Source organism: Mytilus edulis, chromosome 1 (genome assembly GCF_963676685.1).
Source record: "Mytilus edulis chromosome 1, xbMytEdul2.2, whole genome shotgun sequence".
Lineage (NCBI taxonomy): Eukaryota > Metazoa > Mollusca > Bivalvia > Mytilida > Mytilidae > Mytilus > Mytilus edulis.
The window spans coordinates 44625801-44645101 of record NC_092344.1 but is presented as its reverse complement, the minus strand read 5'-3'; the positions used below and the strand labels follow the sequence as shown (position 1 = coordinate 44645101).

Here is a 19301-nt window from a genome sequence, read left to right as displayed (position 1 = left end):
TTTCCGTCATGTTGACTTATTTGTAAATCTTACTTTGCTGAACATTATTCCTGTTTACAGTTTATCTCTATCTATAATAATATTCAAGATAAAAACCAAAAACAGCAAAATTTCCTTAAAATTACCAATTCAGGGGCAGCAACCCAACAACGGGTTGTCTGATTCATCTGAAAATTTCAGGGCAGATAGATCTTGACCTGATAAACAATATAACCCCATGTCAGATTTGCTCTAAATGCTTTGGTTTTTGAGTTATAAGCCAAAAACTGCATTTGACCCCTATGTTCTATTTTTAGCAATGGCGACCATGTTTGTTGATAGATCATAACTTCGGATACAATTTACAAACTAGATACCCTAAGGAACATTCAGTTAAAGTTTGGAACTATTTGGCCCAGTAGTTTCAGAGGAGAAGATTTTTGTAAAAGATTACTAAGATTTACGAAAAATGGTTAAAAATTGACTATAAAGGGCAATAACTCCTAAAGGGGTCAACTGACCATTTCCGTCATGTTGACTTATTTGTAAATCTTACTTTGCTGAATATTATTCCTGTTTACAGTTTATCTCTATCTATAATAATATTCAAGATAAAAACCAAAAACAGCAAAATTTCCTTAAAATTACCAATTCAGGGGCAGCAACCCAACAACGGGTTGTCTGATTCATCTGAAAATTTCAGGGCAGATAGATCTTGACCTGATAAACAATATAACCCCATGTCAGATTTGCTCTAAATGCTTTGGTTTTTGAGTTATAAGCCAAAAACTGCATTTGACCCCTATGTTCTATTTTTAGCAATGGCGACCATGTTTGTTGATAGATCAAAACTTCGGATACAATTTATAAATTAGATACCCTAAGGAACATTCATTTAAAGTTTGAAAGTATTTGGCCCAGTAGTTGCAGAGGAGAAGATTCTTGAAATAGTTTACGACGACAGACGACGACAGACGACAGACGACGGACGACGACGGACGCCAAGTGATGGCATAAGCTCACTTGTCCCTTCGGAACAGGTGAGCTAAAAATGTATAGCAATACATTCAAATAACGTTTTTCTTATTATTATATTTAAGGTCTAGAGTAGTTGTTTCAAGTTCTCTGCATTTACAAATACAATTTCTTCGATTCTTATTTATTGACAATCACCTTCACATAAGAAATGCATTCTAGCTTTTAATTGCTTAATTAGATCAGCAATGTCAAAAACAGGTTATCCCTATTCAATGGAAGCAAATGCTTTCATTTTATAAGGAACTTTTAAAACTAATCATCAGATTTATAAGGAACTATATTATAGTTTCTGCCCTTCAGTGCTTTTCTTTAGTTCTAACATGTTGGTTTTTAGAGTTGACTAGTTAATAATAGCTATTTACAGTAATAAATGACTCTGAGTAGTATACTAACTCTTTGGCAGGTTGGTATAGTCCACTAACAGGAACACAAGCTACTCCAGCAATTGTCACATTATTTTTTACATCAACAAATTCAGCACCAAGATTTCTTCCTTTAATTGTCACAATTGTACCTCCATAAACATGGCCTACCCGTGGTGTTACCTACAACGCATACATTTCATATAGCAACAAATTATGAATTATGTAAAACACAGTAAGTTTCCATGACGATTCCAAAGAAATAAATAAAGCAAAATTCATATTTAAGTAAGGACATAATTATGAAATCTGTTTATCAGTTGAAGGAAAATTAGATAGCAAGCTCATGTTCTTCCTGGCCCAATAATAACCAGGTGCTCCGCAGGGCGCAGCTTTATACGACCGCAGAGGTCGAACCCTGAACAGTTGGGGCAAGTATGGACAAAACATTCAAGCATGATACAGCTCTGAATCTGGATTGTGATCAAATTTTTGACATTACATGTTTTTTTTTTACACAAAACAAATGCCAAGATTTTACAAATCAATTAAAGATTTCTTCTTCAAACTTTTTAAATCTAAAATTAAATAGTTGACACAGCATAGGTTTCTGACACAGAATGAATGTGGTCTAATGAACTTAAAAGGTTTTTTTTGCCTTTGAGCAATTCACTATGCTGTTGAATATTAATCCTCTCAAAAAAATGTTTGAAGGAATTTTCTTTTTATTTATGAAATCTGAAATGAGAAAAATTTAACCCCCCCCCCTTTTTTTTCACATCCCCGTTTCCCTTTTTCAAAACTGATATCAATTCAAATTTCTAATGGAGTTTGCAACAATAACTACTCATTTAAATACATCATAAAATATTAAGATGTAAAAAAACTGCTTGTTATCACTGAATGGTAAAGATTATTTAAATTTATCAGTTGGTAGTAAAAAGTGTATATACATTGTATATTGTATATAACAAAGATTTAAGTTGATTCTGGACAAAGAAAGATAACTCCAATTAAAAAAAATTCTTGCTATAGGATATTTCTTGCTTACTATTCTGGACAAAGAAAGATAACTCTAATCAAAAACAAATTTGCTATTTCACAATATTGTGCAATTAGATATTTCTTGCCATTGCACAATACTGTGCAATTGAAAAGACTTGCTATTGCACAATACTTAATATAATAATTTTAGATCCTGATTTGGACCAACTTGAAAACTGGGCCCATAATCAAAAATCTAAGTACATGTTTAGATTCAGCATATCAAAGAGGCCCAAGAATTCAATTTTTGTTAAAATCAAACTTAGTTTAATTTTGGACCCTTTGGACTTTAATGTAGAATTTGAAATTTGAAAACAGGACCAAAAATGAAGAATCTACATACACAGTTAGATTTGGCATATCAAAGAACCCCAAGGATTCAATTTTTGATGAAATCAAACAAAGTTTAATTTTGGACCCTTTGGACCTTAATGTAGACCAATTTGAAAACTGGACCAAAAAACTTCAATAATCAAGAATCTAAGTACATTTTTAGATTCAACATATCAAAGAACCCAACCGATTCATTTTTTGTCAAAATCAAACTAAGTTTAATTTTGGACCCTTTGGACCTTAATGTAGACCAATTTGAAAACGGGACCAAAAGTTGAGAATCTACATATACAGTTAGATTCGGCATATCAAAGAACCCCAATTATTCAATTTTGATGAAATCAAACAAAGTTTAATTTTGGACCCTTTGGGCCCCTTTTTCCTAAACTGTTGGGACCAAAACTCCCAAGATCAATACCAACCTTCCTTTTATGGTCATAAGCCTTGTGTTTAAATTTCATAGATTTGTATTTACTTATACTAACGTTATGGTGCGAAAACCAAGAAAAATGCTTATTTGGGTCCCTTTTTGGCCCCTAATTCCTAAACTGTTGGGTCCTAAACTCCCAAAATCAATACCAACCTTCCTTTTGTGGTCATAAACATTGTGTTTAAATTTCATAGATTTCTATTTACTTAAACTAAAGTTATTGTGCAAAAACCAAGAAAAATGCTTATTTGGGCCCTTTATTGGCCCCTTATTCCTAAACTATTAAAACCAAAACTCCCAAAATCAATCCCAATCTTTCTTTTGTGGTCATAAACCTTGTGTCAAAATTTCATAGATTTCTATTAACTTAAACTAAAGTTATGGTGCGAAAACCAAGAAAATGCTTATTTGGGCCCTTTTTGGCCCCTAATTCCTAAAATGTTGGGACCAAAACTCCCAAAATCAATCCCAACCTTCCTTTTATGGTCATAAACCTTGTGTTAAAATTTCATAGATTTCTATTCACTTTTACTAAAGTTAGAGTGCGAAAACTAAAAGTATTCGGACGACGACGACGACGCCAACGTGATAGCAATATACGACGAAAATTTTTTCAAAATTTGCGGTCGTATAAAAACAAAGATGAATTGCCTAATATACCCATCTATAATAAAACGATTGCCTAGCCTAAATATTTAAAGGAGGATAGACCTTTCATCAAATTGATGGTCAACTTTGCTGTATTTATTTTTAATAAGAATTAATTCACAGTGATTAATACTTGTGAAAATGGAAAAAATATATCCCATGTAGTTCAGTCACAACAATGGGATATTTGATGTTTTGGTACGAGTGGATTATATTGTATTAGGTTGAAATCTGGATGATAAGTTCAGTTGACTGTTAAATACAATGCTCATATTCTAAAACTTACTGTATCAATATGTGGACCTGGACATCTTGCTACTGCTCCCACTGCAGAACATTGTTCCTTGTATTGACATTGCAATGGGTTGTCACACCACTGACAATTCAGAGACACACGAGATTGCTCAAAATTCTTACACAGACTACAGTCACCATGTGCCATTTTGGAACAGCTGTATATTTGCACTAAAAATTAAAAAATTAAATTGGATGCATTAATTTGTTTTGTTTAAAGGAGTTTACCAACTCATAATTTTGGCCCTAAAATCTGAACTGTGAAAGAAAGGTTAAAATTTGATGAAAACATTTGCTGAAATGTCTAATATTTTTTACTAATTGCATCATTCTTGATGAATTTGGGACTTCCTAAATGTATAATGAACGTAAATCATAAAATCCAGATTTTGTTTGTAGAATTGTGCAAAATTTATGACAGTTTTAGGAAAATTAACAGTGGCACCACCCTTTGCCAACATGATTTTGATGAAATATTTCTTATATACCATTTCTTTTTATTTTCAACAAAATGTTTAATGGGTTAGGGGTGACATATAAATTCATGAAAAAAGGTAGAAAAAAATTCTAGACAAAATGAATGAAAATGAAATCTTCCTATATAGGCTTATATGTTAATTTGAAGCAGACCTTCAATTTTTCAAATTAAACTTTAAAATATCATACATTTAGCAATACATACACATAAGATATACTTTGATAATTCAAGTTAAAACAATTCAATAACATATATAACAGAAACTATAAAGGTAAAGGCAGCAGTTTTGCATGTACATAAATATGTGATTGGTTTTATTCTCTGCCTATCATAAAATCAAAAGTTAAAGTGATTTTTAATCATAAAGAAAGATGCTAAATAAAAATGGAAAGTTAGATAAAACCTTCATATCAAGTTTCCACTAAAAACAAATTACTAACTAGTTGATATTTTTCAAAGAGTATCCCATTCACCAGGAGTTTACTGCTACCAATTTAATATTTTTATCCCTATTTTATGAAATTTTCCTTTGATCGTACAGACTGACAATTTCCTTTCACAACACAGTACAGTGATATGAAACATCATTCATAGAAAGTAAGGTAGCATGTGCCAGTTGTCAATGAAATTAACAACTTGTCAAAGGTAAAATAGAGATAAACAGATTATCATTGGTCATCTCAACTCAATTGTTTTTGTCACTTTCACCATTCAGGCTTAAGCAAGAAAATCCATCTTGTTGAGATGCTCAACGATAATCTATAAATATCATATCGTACCTATAGCTCCATCATTTTCAATTTCGGCTCCCGTACCCCAGGTCACTCTAAGACTGGCTTTCAGGATACCTGTATCTGGTAGTCCGTATGATCTCTAAAAAAGCAAAACAAAATCATATAAATGTTAATTGACTACGTATACCGTTTCCTCAAAGACAAGCTTGCAATAACTATTCTTTTTTCGACACATTGTATAAATTGATCAAGGCTGTTTATACATAGCAAGATGTACATTAATAGCTTATCTAGGACCTTCCATATATACTTCTAAGTGGCAGATAAAAAATCCTTTTTTGCCATTTTAATCTTAAAGTTAATTGATGAGCATAATGCAGATAATATAGAAGTACTTTAATACATACCAATGGAATGTGACACTTAAGTTCTGTCCCTGACACTCTGGTAGCCGCAGCCTCAATGTTCCCATTACTATAAGCACCTGTTCCAATTATGCATTTATAACCATTCCCATTCTGTAAATATTTAAACAACACTTCAAAATTCAGTAATTTTAAAAAACAAAAAAGACAAATTCTACAAAACTAGAGGCTTTTACGAGCCTGTGTCGCTCACCTTGGTCTATGTGCATATTAAACAAAGGACACAGATGGATTCATGACAAAATTGTGTTTTGGTGATGGTGATGTGTTTGTAGATCTTACTTTACTGAACATTCTTGCTACTTAAAATGTTGCCTGTAATGAACTTTGCCCTTTAGTTACAGAGGAAAATATTTTGTAAAAATTTACAAAAATTGACTATAAAGGGCTATAACTCCTTAAGGGGTCAACTGACCATTTTGGTCATGTTGACTTATTTGTAGATCTTACTTTGCTGAATATTATTGATGTTTACAGTTTATCTCTATCTATAATAATATTCAAGATAATAACAACCAAAAACAGCAAAATTTCCTTAAAATTACCAATTCAGGGGCAGCAACCCAACAACAGGTTGTCAGATACATATGAAAATTTCAGGGCAGATAGATCTTGACCTGATATTAGCTAAAAATCTTTACCCCATGTCAGATTTACTCTAAATGCTTTGGTTTCAGAGATATAAGCCAAAATCTACATTTTACCCCTATGTTTATTTTAGCCATGGTGGCCATCTTGGTTGGTTGGCCGGGTCACTGGACACAGTTTTTGAACTAGATACCCAAATGATGATTGTGGACAAGTTTGGTTAAATTTGGTCCTGTAGTTTCAAAGGAGAAGATTTTGTAAAAGTTAACGATGACGACAATCGGCCAGGTGAGCTAAAAAATTACTGAATAATATGATTTGTCTCCCAATACAATACACCATATAACTTGCATGTCCCTAAGGGTGCTGTGTACTGTGAAGTATCTTTAGATGCACAAAAACAAATAAAATAAGCTCAACCTAAGTATATTGGCGAATAGATCTGCCTAAATATGAAAATGCAAAGTTATATAGTCATAATGAAATGTTATGTATCAAAATGATTTACAATTCTTCTTTAAATTGTAGGTACTGTTTTGTCCACTTTTAATTATTGGTAAATACTTACCCTAATCTCAGGAAAAGAAGACCCAATGATGACTACTTCTTTGCTGGTATTGTTGTGTATGTACACATCACCAGTTCGGCCTTTGTCAATCTTTGGACAAAATGTTGGACCTCGTCGTATTCCATCACCATAGATTTGCTACAAAAATTTCAGTGAACTTATGAAATGTTAAGAACAGTGTTCCATTTGTATTTTGCCCTGAAATAAAAATTCCTTAGAAATGGAAAATCTTTAATCCTCCCATTATTTTACTAGTTTCCTGCTCATATTTAATTTAGTTGATTCATAATATTGTCTGTCACTGCACAAAAAACTATGCAGTATGTTTTTATTGGAATCTGTAAGTACATTAATGTTAACACAATATTGAGCAGTTCTTTTCAATTCTGAAAATTCTTACTTGTTATTTACAAAATAGCAAAAAGAGGTTGTATAAAAATAAAGATTTTTTTTGAATAACAAAATTAGAAAAAAGAGCAGTTAGGATAGAAATAAATTCACTTCAACATTAGTGCTGAAACCTCTTAGTTTATATCACAAATTTGGCTAAGCTAATTTCCATGACATGAATCTTAAATACCGTGATATAAAGCATAATCTACATTAGTATTTGAGTTTATATTTGTAATAATTTTGTCAAAAAAAGTTCAACTAAAGAAAAGCAAAGATGTAATGAAGAGTTTTTAAAAGATGACGATATCAGTTGTTATATCAGAAGGTACTGACATTGTTACAAGATGAAGTTTAAGGTATTGACCATTTCTGTACTTACTGGATAATTGTACCAAGGGGGTAAAAAGAGGATACTTTTTATCTAGAAAATATACATGGTACAAGCTTTATATATATATATGATCATTAGCATAAATGGTTGAACTGACTGTATCTGTAAAGAAATGACAAGTAAGCTCTTTTACCTATAATGGTTTACTTCTACAAATTGTGACTTGGATGGTGAGTTGTCTCATTGGCACTCGTACCACATCTTCTTATACAAAATTAAGAGTGTTCTACATTTCCAACCTCAGACCTTCACTTTAGGCTTTATGTTCACTAGAACACACCGGTCAAATTGCGGGAATTTAAATTTAAGTTGGTTTGCCTAAGATAGAGTTGGTTCGGTAACTAAAAACACACATTGGAATTTAAATTTAAGTTAGTTTGAAGATGAGTTGGTCCGGTAACCCTTTATGTTCATGATAATCATTTCATGAAAATGTAATCTTGTCAAAACATCTGTGGATTTGAAATGTATGTTTATGCTATAAAAGGGACCAATATCCACAACATCTGCCATCATACCACATCCTCTGATTTTAGACTGACCTAATATTACAGATAGATGTTCACTTACAACTGCCTAATGTTTCATCAATTTGAACTTGTATTGGAAGGTACTATTTCAGCTCTTATATTTTAACTCAGCTTGATGGTTATATATTCTAGTATCATATCCCAGACTACTTGAATTTCTACTGAACAAGACCACCAAGGTTATTGGGAATTTTTCTATACAAGACATTTATGATTGGATATAGGAAGGAGACTAGTTCTACGACTTGGCATGACATCCATGCTTCTTTCAATTAATGATAATCTAATTTATTTTGTATTTTTATTTAGTGAAAGCATTGAATGAATTTTCAAGTCAACTAGTGGTTGAGCTCAGAGTGTATCATCTTTTGGTATCAAAATTCTAAAATACTATTTAGAATTATGGAGCATAGATCTAGCTCACAATCAAGCAAAAACATTGCTGCACAGACTAAATGAACTATCAAGCGACTGAACTTTTGCCAAACATTTTATTCTTTTGGTTTGATAAAATTCAAATTAGTTTATATATGTTCACACCATCACAAACAAGAGCACACAAGCACTACTGACGCCAGTGAACTAATCTCTGGATCTGATATTTATATCATTTGTTTCAAGGAAGAGGTGTGGATGCTGACTCTCAGAATATCAAAATATTAAACTGAAAGTTCCATTGGGAGAATTTGTTTTCCTTTTTTATCTTATAAATTGCACACAACCTTTTGGAATACTAGGTTGCAGAAAAACGTGCAAGTAAATACAGCATTATATATTTCAAGCAGTAATGATTGATACATTCTAAGCCATAATGAGAAGCTTTTTGCAAGCAGATATCTTTTTTCTTTTAAATAATGCAGGCAAAATTTTCCTGAATATCATAAACTGTATATATAAGTTAAGAAACCATGCAGAATTTTACACAATTTCAATCAAAATTGATGAAACATTCATTTATATTCATCTCGTCTAGAAACATACGAGTGAAATTAACACCAAATCCCTGTGTGCAGAGTATACTATAAATGCTCTATTATGCAGAAACTTACGACTGTGTAGTTAGCTTCTGTATGGTTAGCGGGATCATATTCAAATATCTGTGAACGGTTTGAAACAAAATTATACTCATAATTTGCTTTCTGCTAAAAATAGCCTTGCCCCAATCTTTAAATTATTTACATAAAAGTGTTTTCATTTATCAGGAAAAAATTCAGAGTTCGGCTTATGTCCCTCAAATTTGAGAATCTTACATCTTATACTTACTTGTATGTGTCCAACAGGACTATTGCTAAATTGTCCATTTTTCAAATTTTTTAGAACTAACAAAATTCTTCAATATTATAAATGTAAACAACTAAATAGAAAACAAAAACATGTAACATATACTGATGCATATACAAATTACAAAAAAAAATAGTTGTAATTAATGAAATATACTAAAATTCTAATTCTTCACCAATCACAAACACATTTGATAAATTTCTAAAAAGATGTGTATTTGTAATTTATGGATTGTTGAAAAATATTGGACTTTTAAAGCTCAAACAAGTTCTGTTAGTATGAAAATACAACACATATAATGTATACATTGGATCTGTGTGCAAATAAATTTATACGGACACAAATACAACACCAACATGACAAACATACATACACATCATATATAAATGCGTGTTTTATACATACATTACGGCTAAAAATAGTCTGACTATTGCAAGGGTTGGTCCTGAAGGTACACTTATTCTGATAGACACACCAGTCACAAGCATAATTATTATCTGTACATGATGTGCAACTGAAATGTAAAACAATCAAACAAATAAATTCAGCTTCCGAGAATATCAATATTCTGGTCACTTCCACATGGTCCATGGAATGAAATTTCAATACCTTCTTCCCAACATTAAAAAATCTGTTGCAAGACATGTAAAGTTCTTACCAATTTAAATACAGATTGACCTTTTCCATATGATAATGTTTTGTTGTTGTATAAATTTCAAATCACAATAAATATCTTGCCCTGACACTTGCAATAACAATCTATACATATGGAGCTTATCATATGGACACTACTGATTTGCGTTTAGCGTCTTGTTTCTTTGTTGTAGTATACGATACATTTTTTTTTTAACTCATTTCACATACATAATATCAACTGAAACTGAATCTGGTTAGAACTCCACTATTGACCCTATTCCAAATATATACATATTTTCAACACCATAAAATTAACATCACTGGTAAGCCAGATATGTTTCTGTTTTAAAGTTCTGTGTTAATAACAGTGATTGATAATTTAAAACTTTATTCAACAAAACCAAAGAATAAGAAGAGAGAAGTTGAATTCTATAATTTTACATAAAATATTGATGGACATATCATGCTATTACTACCTTGAAAAACTTCCACAGTTATAAAATGTGAAGTATCTTGACACAAATAGCTTTTTGGTTTCTTCTGATCGTATTGACAATGTGGCATTCTTGCTACCTAAAAAGATTCAATATTTGTAATATCAAAGTAATGGTTTTTATAAATAAATCTCTAAAAGCTTTATTAGAATTCATTGTAATATTGTATAGTATAGTTTTAAGAGCCTTGTTTACTTGGGGCGGTAATAATTTATCAATTATTCTCAAATCTCCAGCTTAAATAAAGTGTGCTAAGTGGAGAAGAAGCAAATACCTGGACCCAGTTCACAATAGGACATTTAGACCAATTTAAACCAGATCTGTGTTTTTTTTTGTTCAGTTGTATTTTTTCTTTCTGCAGGATTTCTTCATGTTGTAACTTCCTTGGTGCAGTTTTTTGTTTCAAATTGATGAAAACTCCAAGAACCCCAGAATAAAAAAATGAACTTGTGATTCAAGGGTAGCACTTACTTCATCCATTTTTTTTCAAGTGTGTGTATCAGTGCATTAACACATTAAATTAATTAGTTATTCCTATCTATACACAACATCTACAGATTTACTGGTAAATAGGTCAGACCCATTGCATTTTTACTTGTAGTGTGAATACAGTGGTTCAGCTTAGACCAACAGTGATCAATTTGATTAAAGATAATGTGAACGCTAACTGCTTTTATTTAGATCAATTAAAAAAAGCTAGTGTGAACAGGGTACAATTTAATGCTATAATAAAAATGTAAAACTTAAAAGTCTTGTAACAAACCTGTAGGTCCAAAGTCTACACCAAGAGAAAATATCTGAGGAGTTTTACAGCTGATACCAAAGTTCCATGAACTAACAGGAGTGGCTTGTTGTTTGTCACCAAAGTCAAACACACAGCTATAGTTTGAATCACGTGGTATATCTATGATTGACATGTACAGCTGAAATCATATATATATATTAATATAATGACATATTATTAGGTATAAAGTGTAATTCAAGAAAACACAAGAATTGTTTACAGCAAATCTTTCATTGTTTCTTATTGTTCACAACTTCCCTAAGACAGTGGACAGATTAAAGCTATCTATTTATGCATAGACGCCTGTCAATTGTTGAAGTCTATGTATTCTTTAGAATTATGTCTTATTCACCTCATTGCAACATCTCCTTTTATTCTCAATTATATTTTTCTGCATTTGAAATAATCCAACATTTTTCCTATCAAGCAATACCTGTCAAGTACTTTGTCAATTCTTTTTTTTTAATTTTTAACGTGTGTTAATGAATATAATTTCATAAACAAAAGAATCTGTTGCACAAAATAAATATCTATTATTTTCTTGTAATTTTAGTTGTGTAAATTTTATATTGAACGTGTACATTAAAGTGGGAACTTTTGTAAATGCATCTGACATATTGTCATTTAGCAGTGAAAAAATTAGAATTAGCAATAAGCAGGGTTTAATTTGTTACTTATACTAGAAAATTGCATACAAATATTGACAATTTAAGCAGCATTAATCTGATCAACAAAGGTATCAATTGCGTGACCATTTCTACTCTACAATTGAAGAGAGATCACTCTGATATTCATATTGTCTGTTTTGTTTGCAAATACCAGAATACTATAAATGATCATTTCTTATGCATGCAAAAAAGATCTGTTCTAGGCTTATCCTTTTTAACAATTAAGCATAGTTACCGTAATATCCTCTGTTGAAGACGCCATTGGTGGAGAGATGTTGTCAATAGCAGTGCAGTCAGTCAGAATTTTCCATCGATCTGAGCTCTGGTCTGCCATGGAACAGTTTGATTTTAAAGTACATCTGAAATTTATATCATTGGATAAGAAATAATCATTTGTTCAGAGAAGTGAAAGAAAATTGTAATTTATAATCATATAAAATATGCGACAGCGAAAAAACATGCTGTAATTTTTTTAATACTTTTATCAACATGAAAAAAAGCAGTATTTAAAAGATGTATGTGAGTGTTATAAAAAAAATTCTATTAAACATTCTGCAACTAGATATGAACAATGAAATGGGAATTTGGTTTTGTTGTTTTTCAAACCTCGATTCGGATGATGTTATATCCTAATGAATCCTACTTATAATGTAGTTTAGTTAAGTAAGACTTTGTAAGTACCTTGTGTTTAAGACATAGATGGCATAGACTTTTCATAGTATATGAACCTTATTTTTCTAGTTTGAATTATTTTACATTGTCATTTCTGGGCCTTTTAAAGATGACTATGCAGTATGGTCTTTGCTCATTGTTGAAGGACGTACAGTGACCTATAGTTGTTAATTTCTTTGCCATTTTGGTCTCTTGTGGAGAGTTGTCTCATTGGTAATCATACCACATCTTCTTTTTTTATATTCAACATAAGCAGCATATAAAATTGATAGTCTATTGAAAGATATAATTGTGTGGGCTGAACCTCTTGTGGCACATGGGAATTTAGTAATTGATACAAAATATAAAACAGATCAGTAAAAATTTGAAAATTGTGTTCCATAAAATTATACACTACCTGTTTTCCAAGGTGCACCAGCCACAAAATGGATCTTTACTGGCTAAACATGTCGTACAACTGGAATACTGTCCACAATTCTCTACAGGCACCTTAGCAACCTGAAAAGATCATTTGAAGAATTATATACAATTTCAGACATTCTTGATACAATCAACTGGTTTCAGATTTGTGTATAAAATGAAATTAAATTTCAAGTAGGAACTCAAGATTGTATAATGAGATTGCAGTGTACTTTGAAATGGTGAGTTAATATCAAAACTAACTGGTCAGACATCCATATATATACTGTTAATTCAGAAAATCAATGTTTTTATTACTGAGAAAAAAGAGTGACAGGGTTAAAATCACAATAATTTTAACTCGCACTTTGAAATTATTTATATAAATCAAACAGGATTTTTCTCAGTTATTGCATAAATTAAAACTGCATTTTAGTCTAAAATGACAAAATTGCAATAATAAATGCACACAATAATTTCTGATTTTACAGTGCACTGATGGCTCAATCTCATATATAAGTTTGAATATGTCTTCTATATCTGATGTACATTGTGTTTATTTATTTTGAAAGTACATCATGTACATTGACAATCTATAAAGGAGTAGGTCCGGTAAGGGCCGATTTCGGCCTCAATTTTCAAGTTCATCTAACGAAAGATTTTAGACACTTTCTAAACACTTATGTGTCTATTTTATTTGATTCAATTTGTTTATGTGGAAGATTTTAACTTAATAAGTCATTTAAAACGCACCGATTCAAGCTTAAATATGAAAAATCTATCAAATATGCCATAAATCGTCATTTTTCAGATGGTTTTTGTCAAAAATGAAAGTGGCCGCATCCGTGTTCATCCTCAACCTTTATATATATTATGTATTATCATCGAATACAACTTACATTTCAATATTATGAATGAACACGAATGCGGCAACTTTCATTTCAGACGGAAACCGTCTAAAATTTAACTAAAATGCTACAATTGTGAAGATTTCAGTAATTTAGCATGACTTAATGATGCTAGTACCCGATATATGTGCATTGTGTCGTCAAAAACAGCCCATATTTATGTAGCAGAAGCCTTCTACTTTGCAATAAATATCTTAACGATTACATTTTCACAATTTTCTAAAACTGCTATATTTTGAGGCCAAAAAGGGGTCTTACTGAACCTACTCCTTTCATGTGATGGAGTGTTTTCATAATTTTGTATAAAATTATCATTTATGCCCATTTTCTCTCATAGGTCGATGTTAAAATATGTCTACACTCTTGATTATTCAAGTCCATGTTGAACTGTCTCTAAACTGTAGAAGATATATTGTAAAAACACTTCAAGCAGAAAGAGAATATATAGGTATGGTTGATTCAGGAATATATTTTTTTATATAAAAAAAGACATTTAATAAACTCTAGTCATGTACGATTACAAGGGTGCAATTATTCGTAATGCATCAGGTACCAGTGGTGATTTACATTTTATCTACACAAACTACAAAAAAATAAGTAGCAATTCCTTTTTCTATAAGTATCAGCAAGCCAAAGTTGACTAAAATGCAGATGAAAAACAATGTCTTTTCTTTGTGCTTAATGAAAAAGGCAATTTCTTATGGCTCCTACATACATGACATACAAAATACCATAATATTTTCTATAAATCGTAAAATATAAATTGATCTTTTGGATTTTTTAAACTTAATAGCACAAGCCTTCGATTTAAAGTAGTTCCAATCCTGTATAATCAAATCAGAAACAGCACATGATTCTATTCTGAGTATCATTTTGGCCTTAAAGTTGACATCTCATAGAGAACTAGAGTTAACCCACTTTTATGGACATTTATGAATTATGGGAAGTAACGTAATTTCTGACCTAAATATGCACACCACTTCACATTTTTAAAACTCATTATAAAAATTTCAATCCTCCAAATTTTTATCAGGCTATGATCAAGTACTCTATAAAAGTTTCTTATCCCATAATCCTTGTCCTTCCTCCTTTCCTTCCTTCCTAATCATAGTACTTTTAAACAACAAATTAATAAACAATGTCATGGCAAATTAAAGCTTACATTATTAAAGTTAATAGTACAATAGTATAATTGTTCATTACTTCCACTAGCAACGGGAAACATCCAACAAAAGAAGCTGAATGAGATATCGAATCATATAAAACAATGTTATACCAAAACTTTATCATTTTGAAAAATTATTAAACACATGCCATACCTTGACAGCATTTAGACTTGTTTGTAAATCAAACATGTCACATTTGAATTGCTTTGATTCAATATAAAAACCTAGAAAAAACAAGGGACTATACAGTTTGGGTTATGCTCCTTTTTGAAAGACTGAATGGTCACATATAGTTGTTTATATATACTTTGTTTGGACTCTTTTAGATTCCCGACTCGTTTAAAAGAATACCACATTACCTTATTATATACATTCATCACAAATTTATCACCTGTTCAATAATATACTTCCAATGAAATATTTCTTAAACCTGAGATTTCTATTGAAAGAATTCAAAGTCTATGCATGTGATCAACTTAATTCTGTTGACCTTTCCATTGTTACCAGTTTACTTTTAATAAAGTTTCTATGAAAAATACTAAAAATAAGGAAAAGCTGAGAATTTTTTAGTGCAACATGCTCTGGACAAGTGCAGGCTCAAAAAGTAGACTAATTCCTGTATTAAATCTGTTCAAAACATGTATTATGTTGGTAGTTAGTCTATTTCATTTTATTTACTGATGAAAAAAGCCAAAAAAGGATTGACAGTTTGTGAAATAAACTAACATGACGGAATACAAATCTTGAAATTTGAGAAAACATGATACATCATTGGTTTACAGAAGAGAAATGGAAGGTGGCCGCCAACAATACCTACCAATCTCTGACTTGTTAGATACAGATGTCTATGGTCAAAGTCATAGTATGTATCCTGGTTAATAGGACTTCCTTCGTCTATAACCAGCTCTTGGTCATATTCTTTTGCCATAGTCTTGTTCTCTATCACTATCTACAAAGTAGGAAATATAAATTAGTGAGTTGCCATAAACATCCTTGTCAAGAAAAATGGAAATTAGTGCATTAGCATTTAACATCCTTGTCAAGAAAAATAGAAGTGCAACATTCTAGTTAATGAAGTAGTATTAAGTGGTTTATTTTGCTATATTTCTGAATTCAAACCTATCAAGGAGTTTTTCATATTTTTCTTGTTCCTGGTTCTTGTCTTCTTTTAAAATCAAAATCATTTAATAATTTTTTTAAAACATTTTTAAAATATGCATCTTTTTTGGTATACTTTCAAATACTATCAATAAACAGTAAAGATTAGATTCTGTCAGACACAATTGTACAGTAACCCCATACAATAAATGCACACACCAAATATTTAATTTAATTTTATTGATTTAAGCACTAAAAAAAAACATTCAAAATACAAGAATTAAAATTGCCTTAATGACTCATAAAAATAAGGTCAAATGAAACTTGCCAGACTGACAACCATTCCATGGAAGAGTTGACCTATTGCACAAAGTACTTTAAAACACAACTAAAACACAAAAAAATGACCATTTAACCATGAAAATGAGGTCAGGCTAGATAAAACCTGCCAGACTGACCCCTTACAATCGATCCATACACAACATAAAGTTGACCTACCGCTTATAATGTCTGAGAAACCAACCTAATCGTGTAACTTTAACCTTGATCACTGATCATGAAATGAGGCCTATGTCATGTGAACCCTGTTTGACAGACATGTGCACATTGCAAGGAACCTATTTACTCAATTAAGTTAATCTATCACTAATAAAAATTCAAATAATTTCTTTTCTTTTCAAGCAGTTACTAAACCATGAAAATGAGGTCAATGACAATGGACCCATGATAGACAGAATCTTCGCAACATAATGTATCGACATACAAGGTATGAAGCATCCAGGTCTTCTACCTTCTAAAATATTTTAAGCTTTATACAAATAGTTTACGCTGCCGCTGGACAGCAATACCTGTCTTGCATGCTTGGTGTATGTGTTCATAATTTTAATTAAGGGGTCATGATTAATACTGTCTTTTGAAACCTACTCCTATGAAATGTGTTAAGTTTTTTTCTACCAAATAATTCCAATTGTATCATTTAAACAAACTTTGGGTGATATTTGCAATATAAAAAATAAATTGATACTAAAAAATGCTACCTTTTTCACATGTCCATTTGATGTACCAAGGAAAGCTACAGTAAAGTTAGATGTTGTTGTAAGTGTAACAGAAGTCAAAGCAGTATTTTCAAAGACAATGGCAGGTTGAACTTGAGAACCAACCACTCCAGATATTCTTCCTCCATAGTAACTTTTCATGGTATTGCACAGTGTAGATCCACTTCCTATTACTGACCCCTTTGACAATAAAAAATAAATATTTAAGTACATATATAAAACAACTTCATTGTAGAGTTTTAAGATTAAATAGTACACTGAAGGATTAGTCTTGTCAGGTTTAGGAACTTTTTTCAGATGTCGGACTTATGGATTTTTTCCTATGATACAGGGTAAAAATGTTTTGTCTAGTGTCACCAACTTTTCTTTTCATAAAAGACTTTAATAACTCATAAAATGCACTTCTGATTAAAAGGATCGATTTTAAATTGTTGATTTTTAAAATTTTATCTGACTACATTTTTTACTAATTTCTCTTAATGCAGTTATCTCACTCATCAATAAAAAAAGAACACTGAGGTTGCAAGTTCGATTCCTACACATGGCAGGCGGGCTCAACTCCAGTTTAGTGTATGACTAGGATTGCCAGGAAAAGTTCTCTGCCCTCACTCCAGCTTGCTCCACCAGCAGTGATATTGTTGTCTTTTTTCAAAACTACCTCTACCATTTTTTATTGTGAAAAATGCATATTTTTTATTGACATTGGGAAATATTATTTTAAACACATCTCTGATTTTTTGCTGACCTTTGCTGTCTTTTTTGCACTGTTTTTTTATGTACATTTTAATTGTCAGACATTTTCAACTCGAAAGGTACTTTTTGGAGAGGGGAAAGAAACAGAAGCAATGATGGTACTTAATGCATTGAAAACCACATGTGTTACAAACACCATGATGATTCTGATCAGAAACCGGATCTCAAAAGTGCTTTTTAATATTAAAATAATAACAGGAATACGATATTTACAAACATTACTACCAATGCCATCACTGTTTGGGAAAAATGAAGACCTTTTTGGGAGGAATTTTAAGCCATTTTGTTTAGTAATTGGGAATTTTCTCTACGGGAAAAGGCAGAATTTCGGCTGTTATTTGAGGCAAACAATATCACTGACCAGTAAGAACTGACCACCACAAAAAAGCACAACAGTGTTGAAGACTCCCCTAGAAATTGTGGTGAATATTTAACATGTTTAAAACATGGCCATTATGTGCTGTAACAAATTCAGTTAAAACAAAAAGTTGGTGAGCAATGAATCTGAAAATATAAAAGCACAGGAGGAAATTGACCACATGAAAGTGATAATAAAGGGATAAAACCAGTAACCCCAATAAATGGCCCTTTAAAGGTGGAATTTTAACACTTCAATTGTTTGAGTAGATTTAACCATGTTAACAACTATGTATTGTTTAATATATTATTTTTGAAAGTATAATAAACATGATAAAAGAACAGAGTTCCAATGTCACCAAAGATAACAAAAAAGACCACTTTTTTAGGATAAGCTGCAACTGGCATGAAGGAGAAAAGTCTTTGAATAGGTAATAAGAACATAAGGGTCATCACCAATAAATAAGGTCAAGTAACCCTTTACACACTGTCATCTCACAGCAGTATACTACTGTTGCCTTTATTTATTCACCACTTATTTTATTTTATTTTATTGATTTTGTATTTACATTGTATCATAAATCAAATGTATTTGTTAGTGCTAATATGTCTTTTGATAGAGTTAAAAAATTCCAATAGATATTTATAGTGTGTTTTTCTATGTTGTGATATTTCACTTTTGTTTCAGATAAGGGTGACAGTACCTTTTAAAACGTTTAAATCAGCTATGTTTGTTTGCACCTATCCCAAGTCAAGAACCTGATGTTCATAAAACTTCATTTGTTGATGTGGTTC

General features: G+C 31.2%; 1 protein-coding gene across 22 annotated transcripts in view; it reads right to left on the bottom strand.

The window, feature by feature from the left end:
• Window positions 1–19301, bottom strand: part of LOC139512644 (plexin-B-like) — a 120993-nt gene that overhangs the window by 27998 nt on the left and 73694 nt on the right. For 14 of the 22 annotated variants that reach the window (XM_071300423.1, XM_071300405.1, XM_071300523.1 and 11 more), the window contains 13 exons: window positions 17379–17576; window positions 16061–16192; window positions 13168–13268; window positions 12334–12457; window positions 11410–11569; window positions 10629–10725; window positions 9922–10030; window positions 9285–9332; window positions 6922–7059; window positions 5748–5858; window positions 5386–5479; window positions 4121–4299; window positions 1411–1562 (listed from right to left, as the gene is read on the bottom strand). In XM_071300423.1, coding sequence (XP_071156524.1) covers window positions 1411–1562; window positions 4121–4299; window positions 5386–5479; window positions 5748–5858; window positions 6922–7059; window positions 9285–9332; window positions 9922–10030; window positions 10629–10725; window positions 11410–11569; window positions 12334–12457; window positions 13168–13268; window positions 16061–16192; window positions 17379–17576 — 1643 coding nt within the window. The remainder of the gene's footprint in view (window positions 1–1410; window positions 1563–4120; window positions 4300–5385; window positions 5480–5747; window positions 5859–6921; window positions 7060–9284; window positions 9333–9921; window positions 10031–10628; window positions 10726–11409; window positions 11570–12333; window positions 12458–13167; window positions 13269–16060; window positions 16193–17378; window positions 17577–19301) is intronic. The other 8 variants (XM_071300534.1, XM_071300544.1, XM_071300561.1 and 5 more) reach the window with 1 other exon arrangement.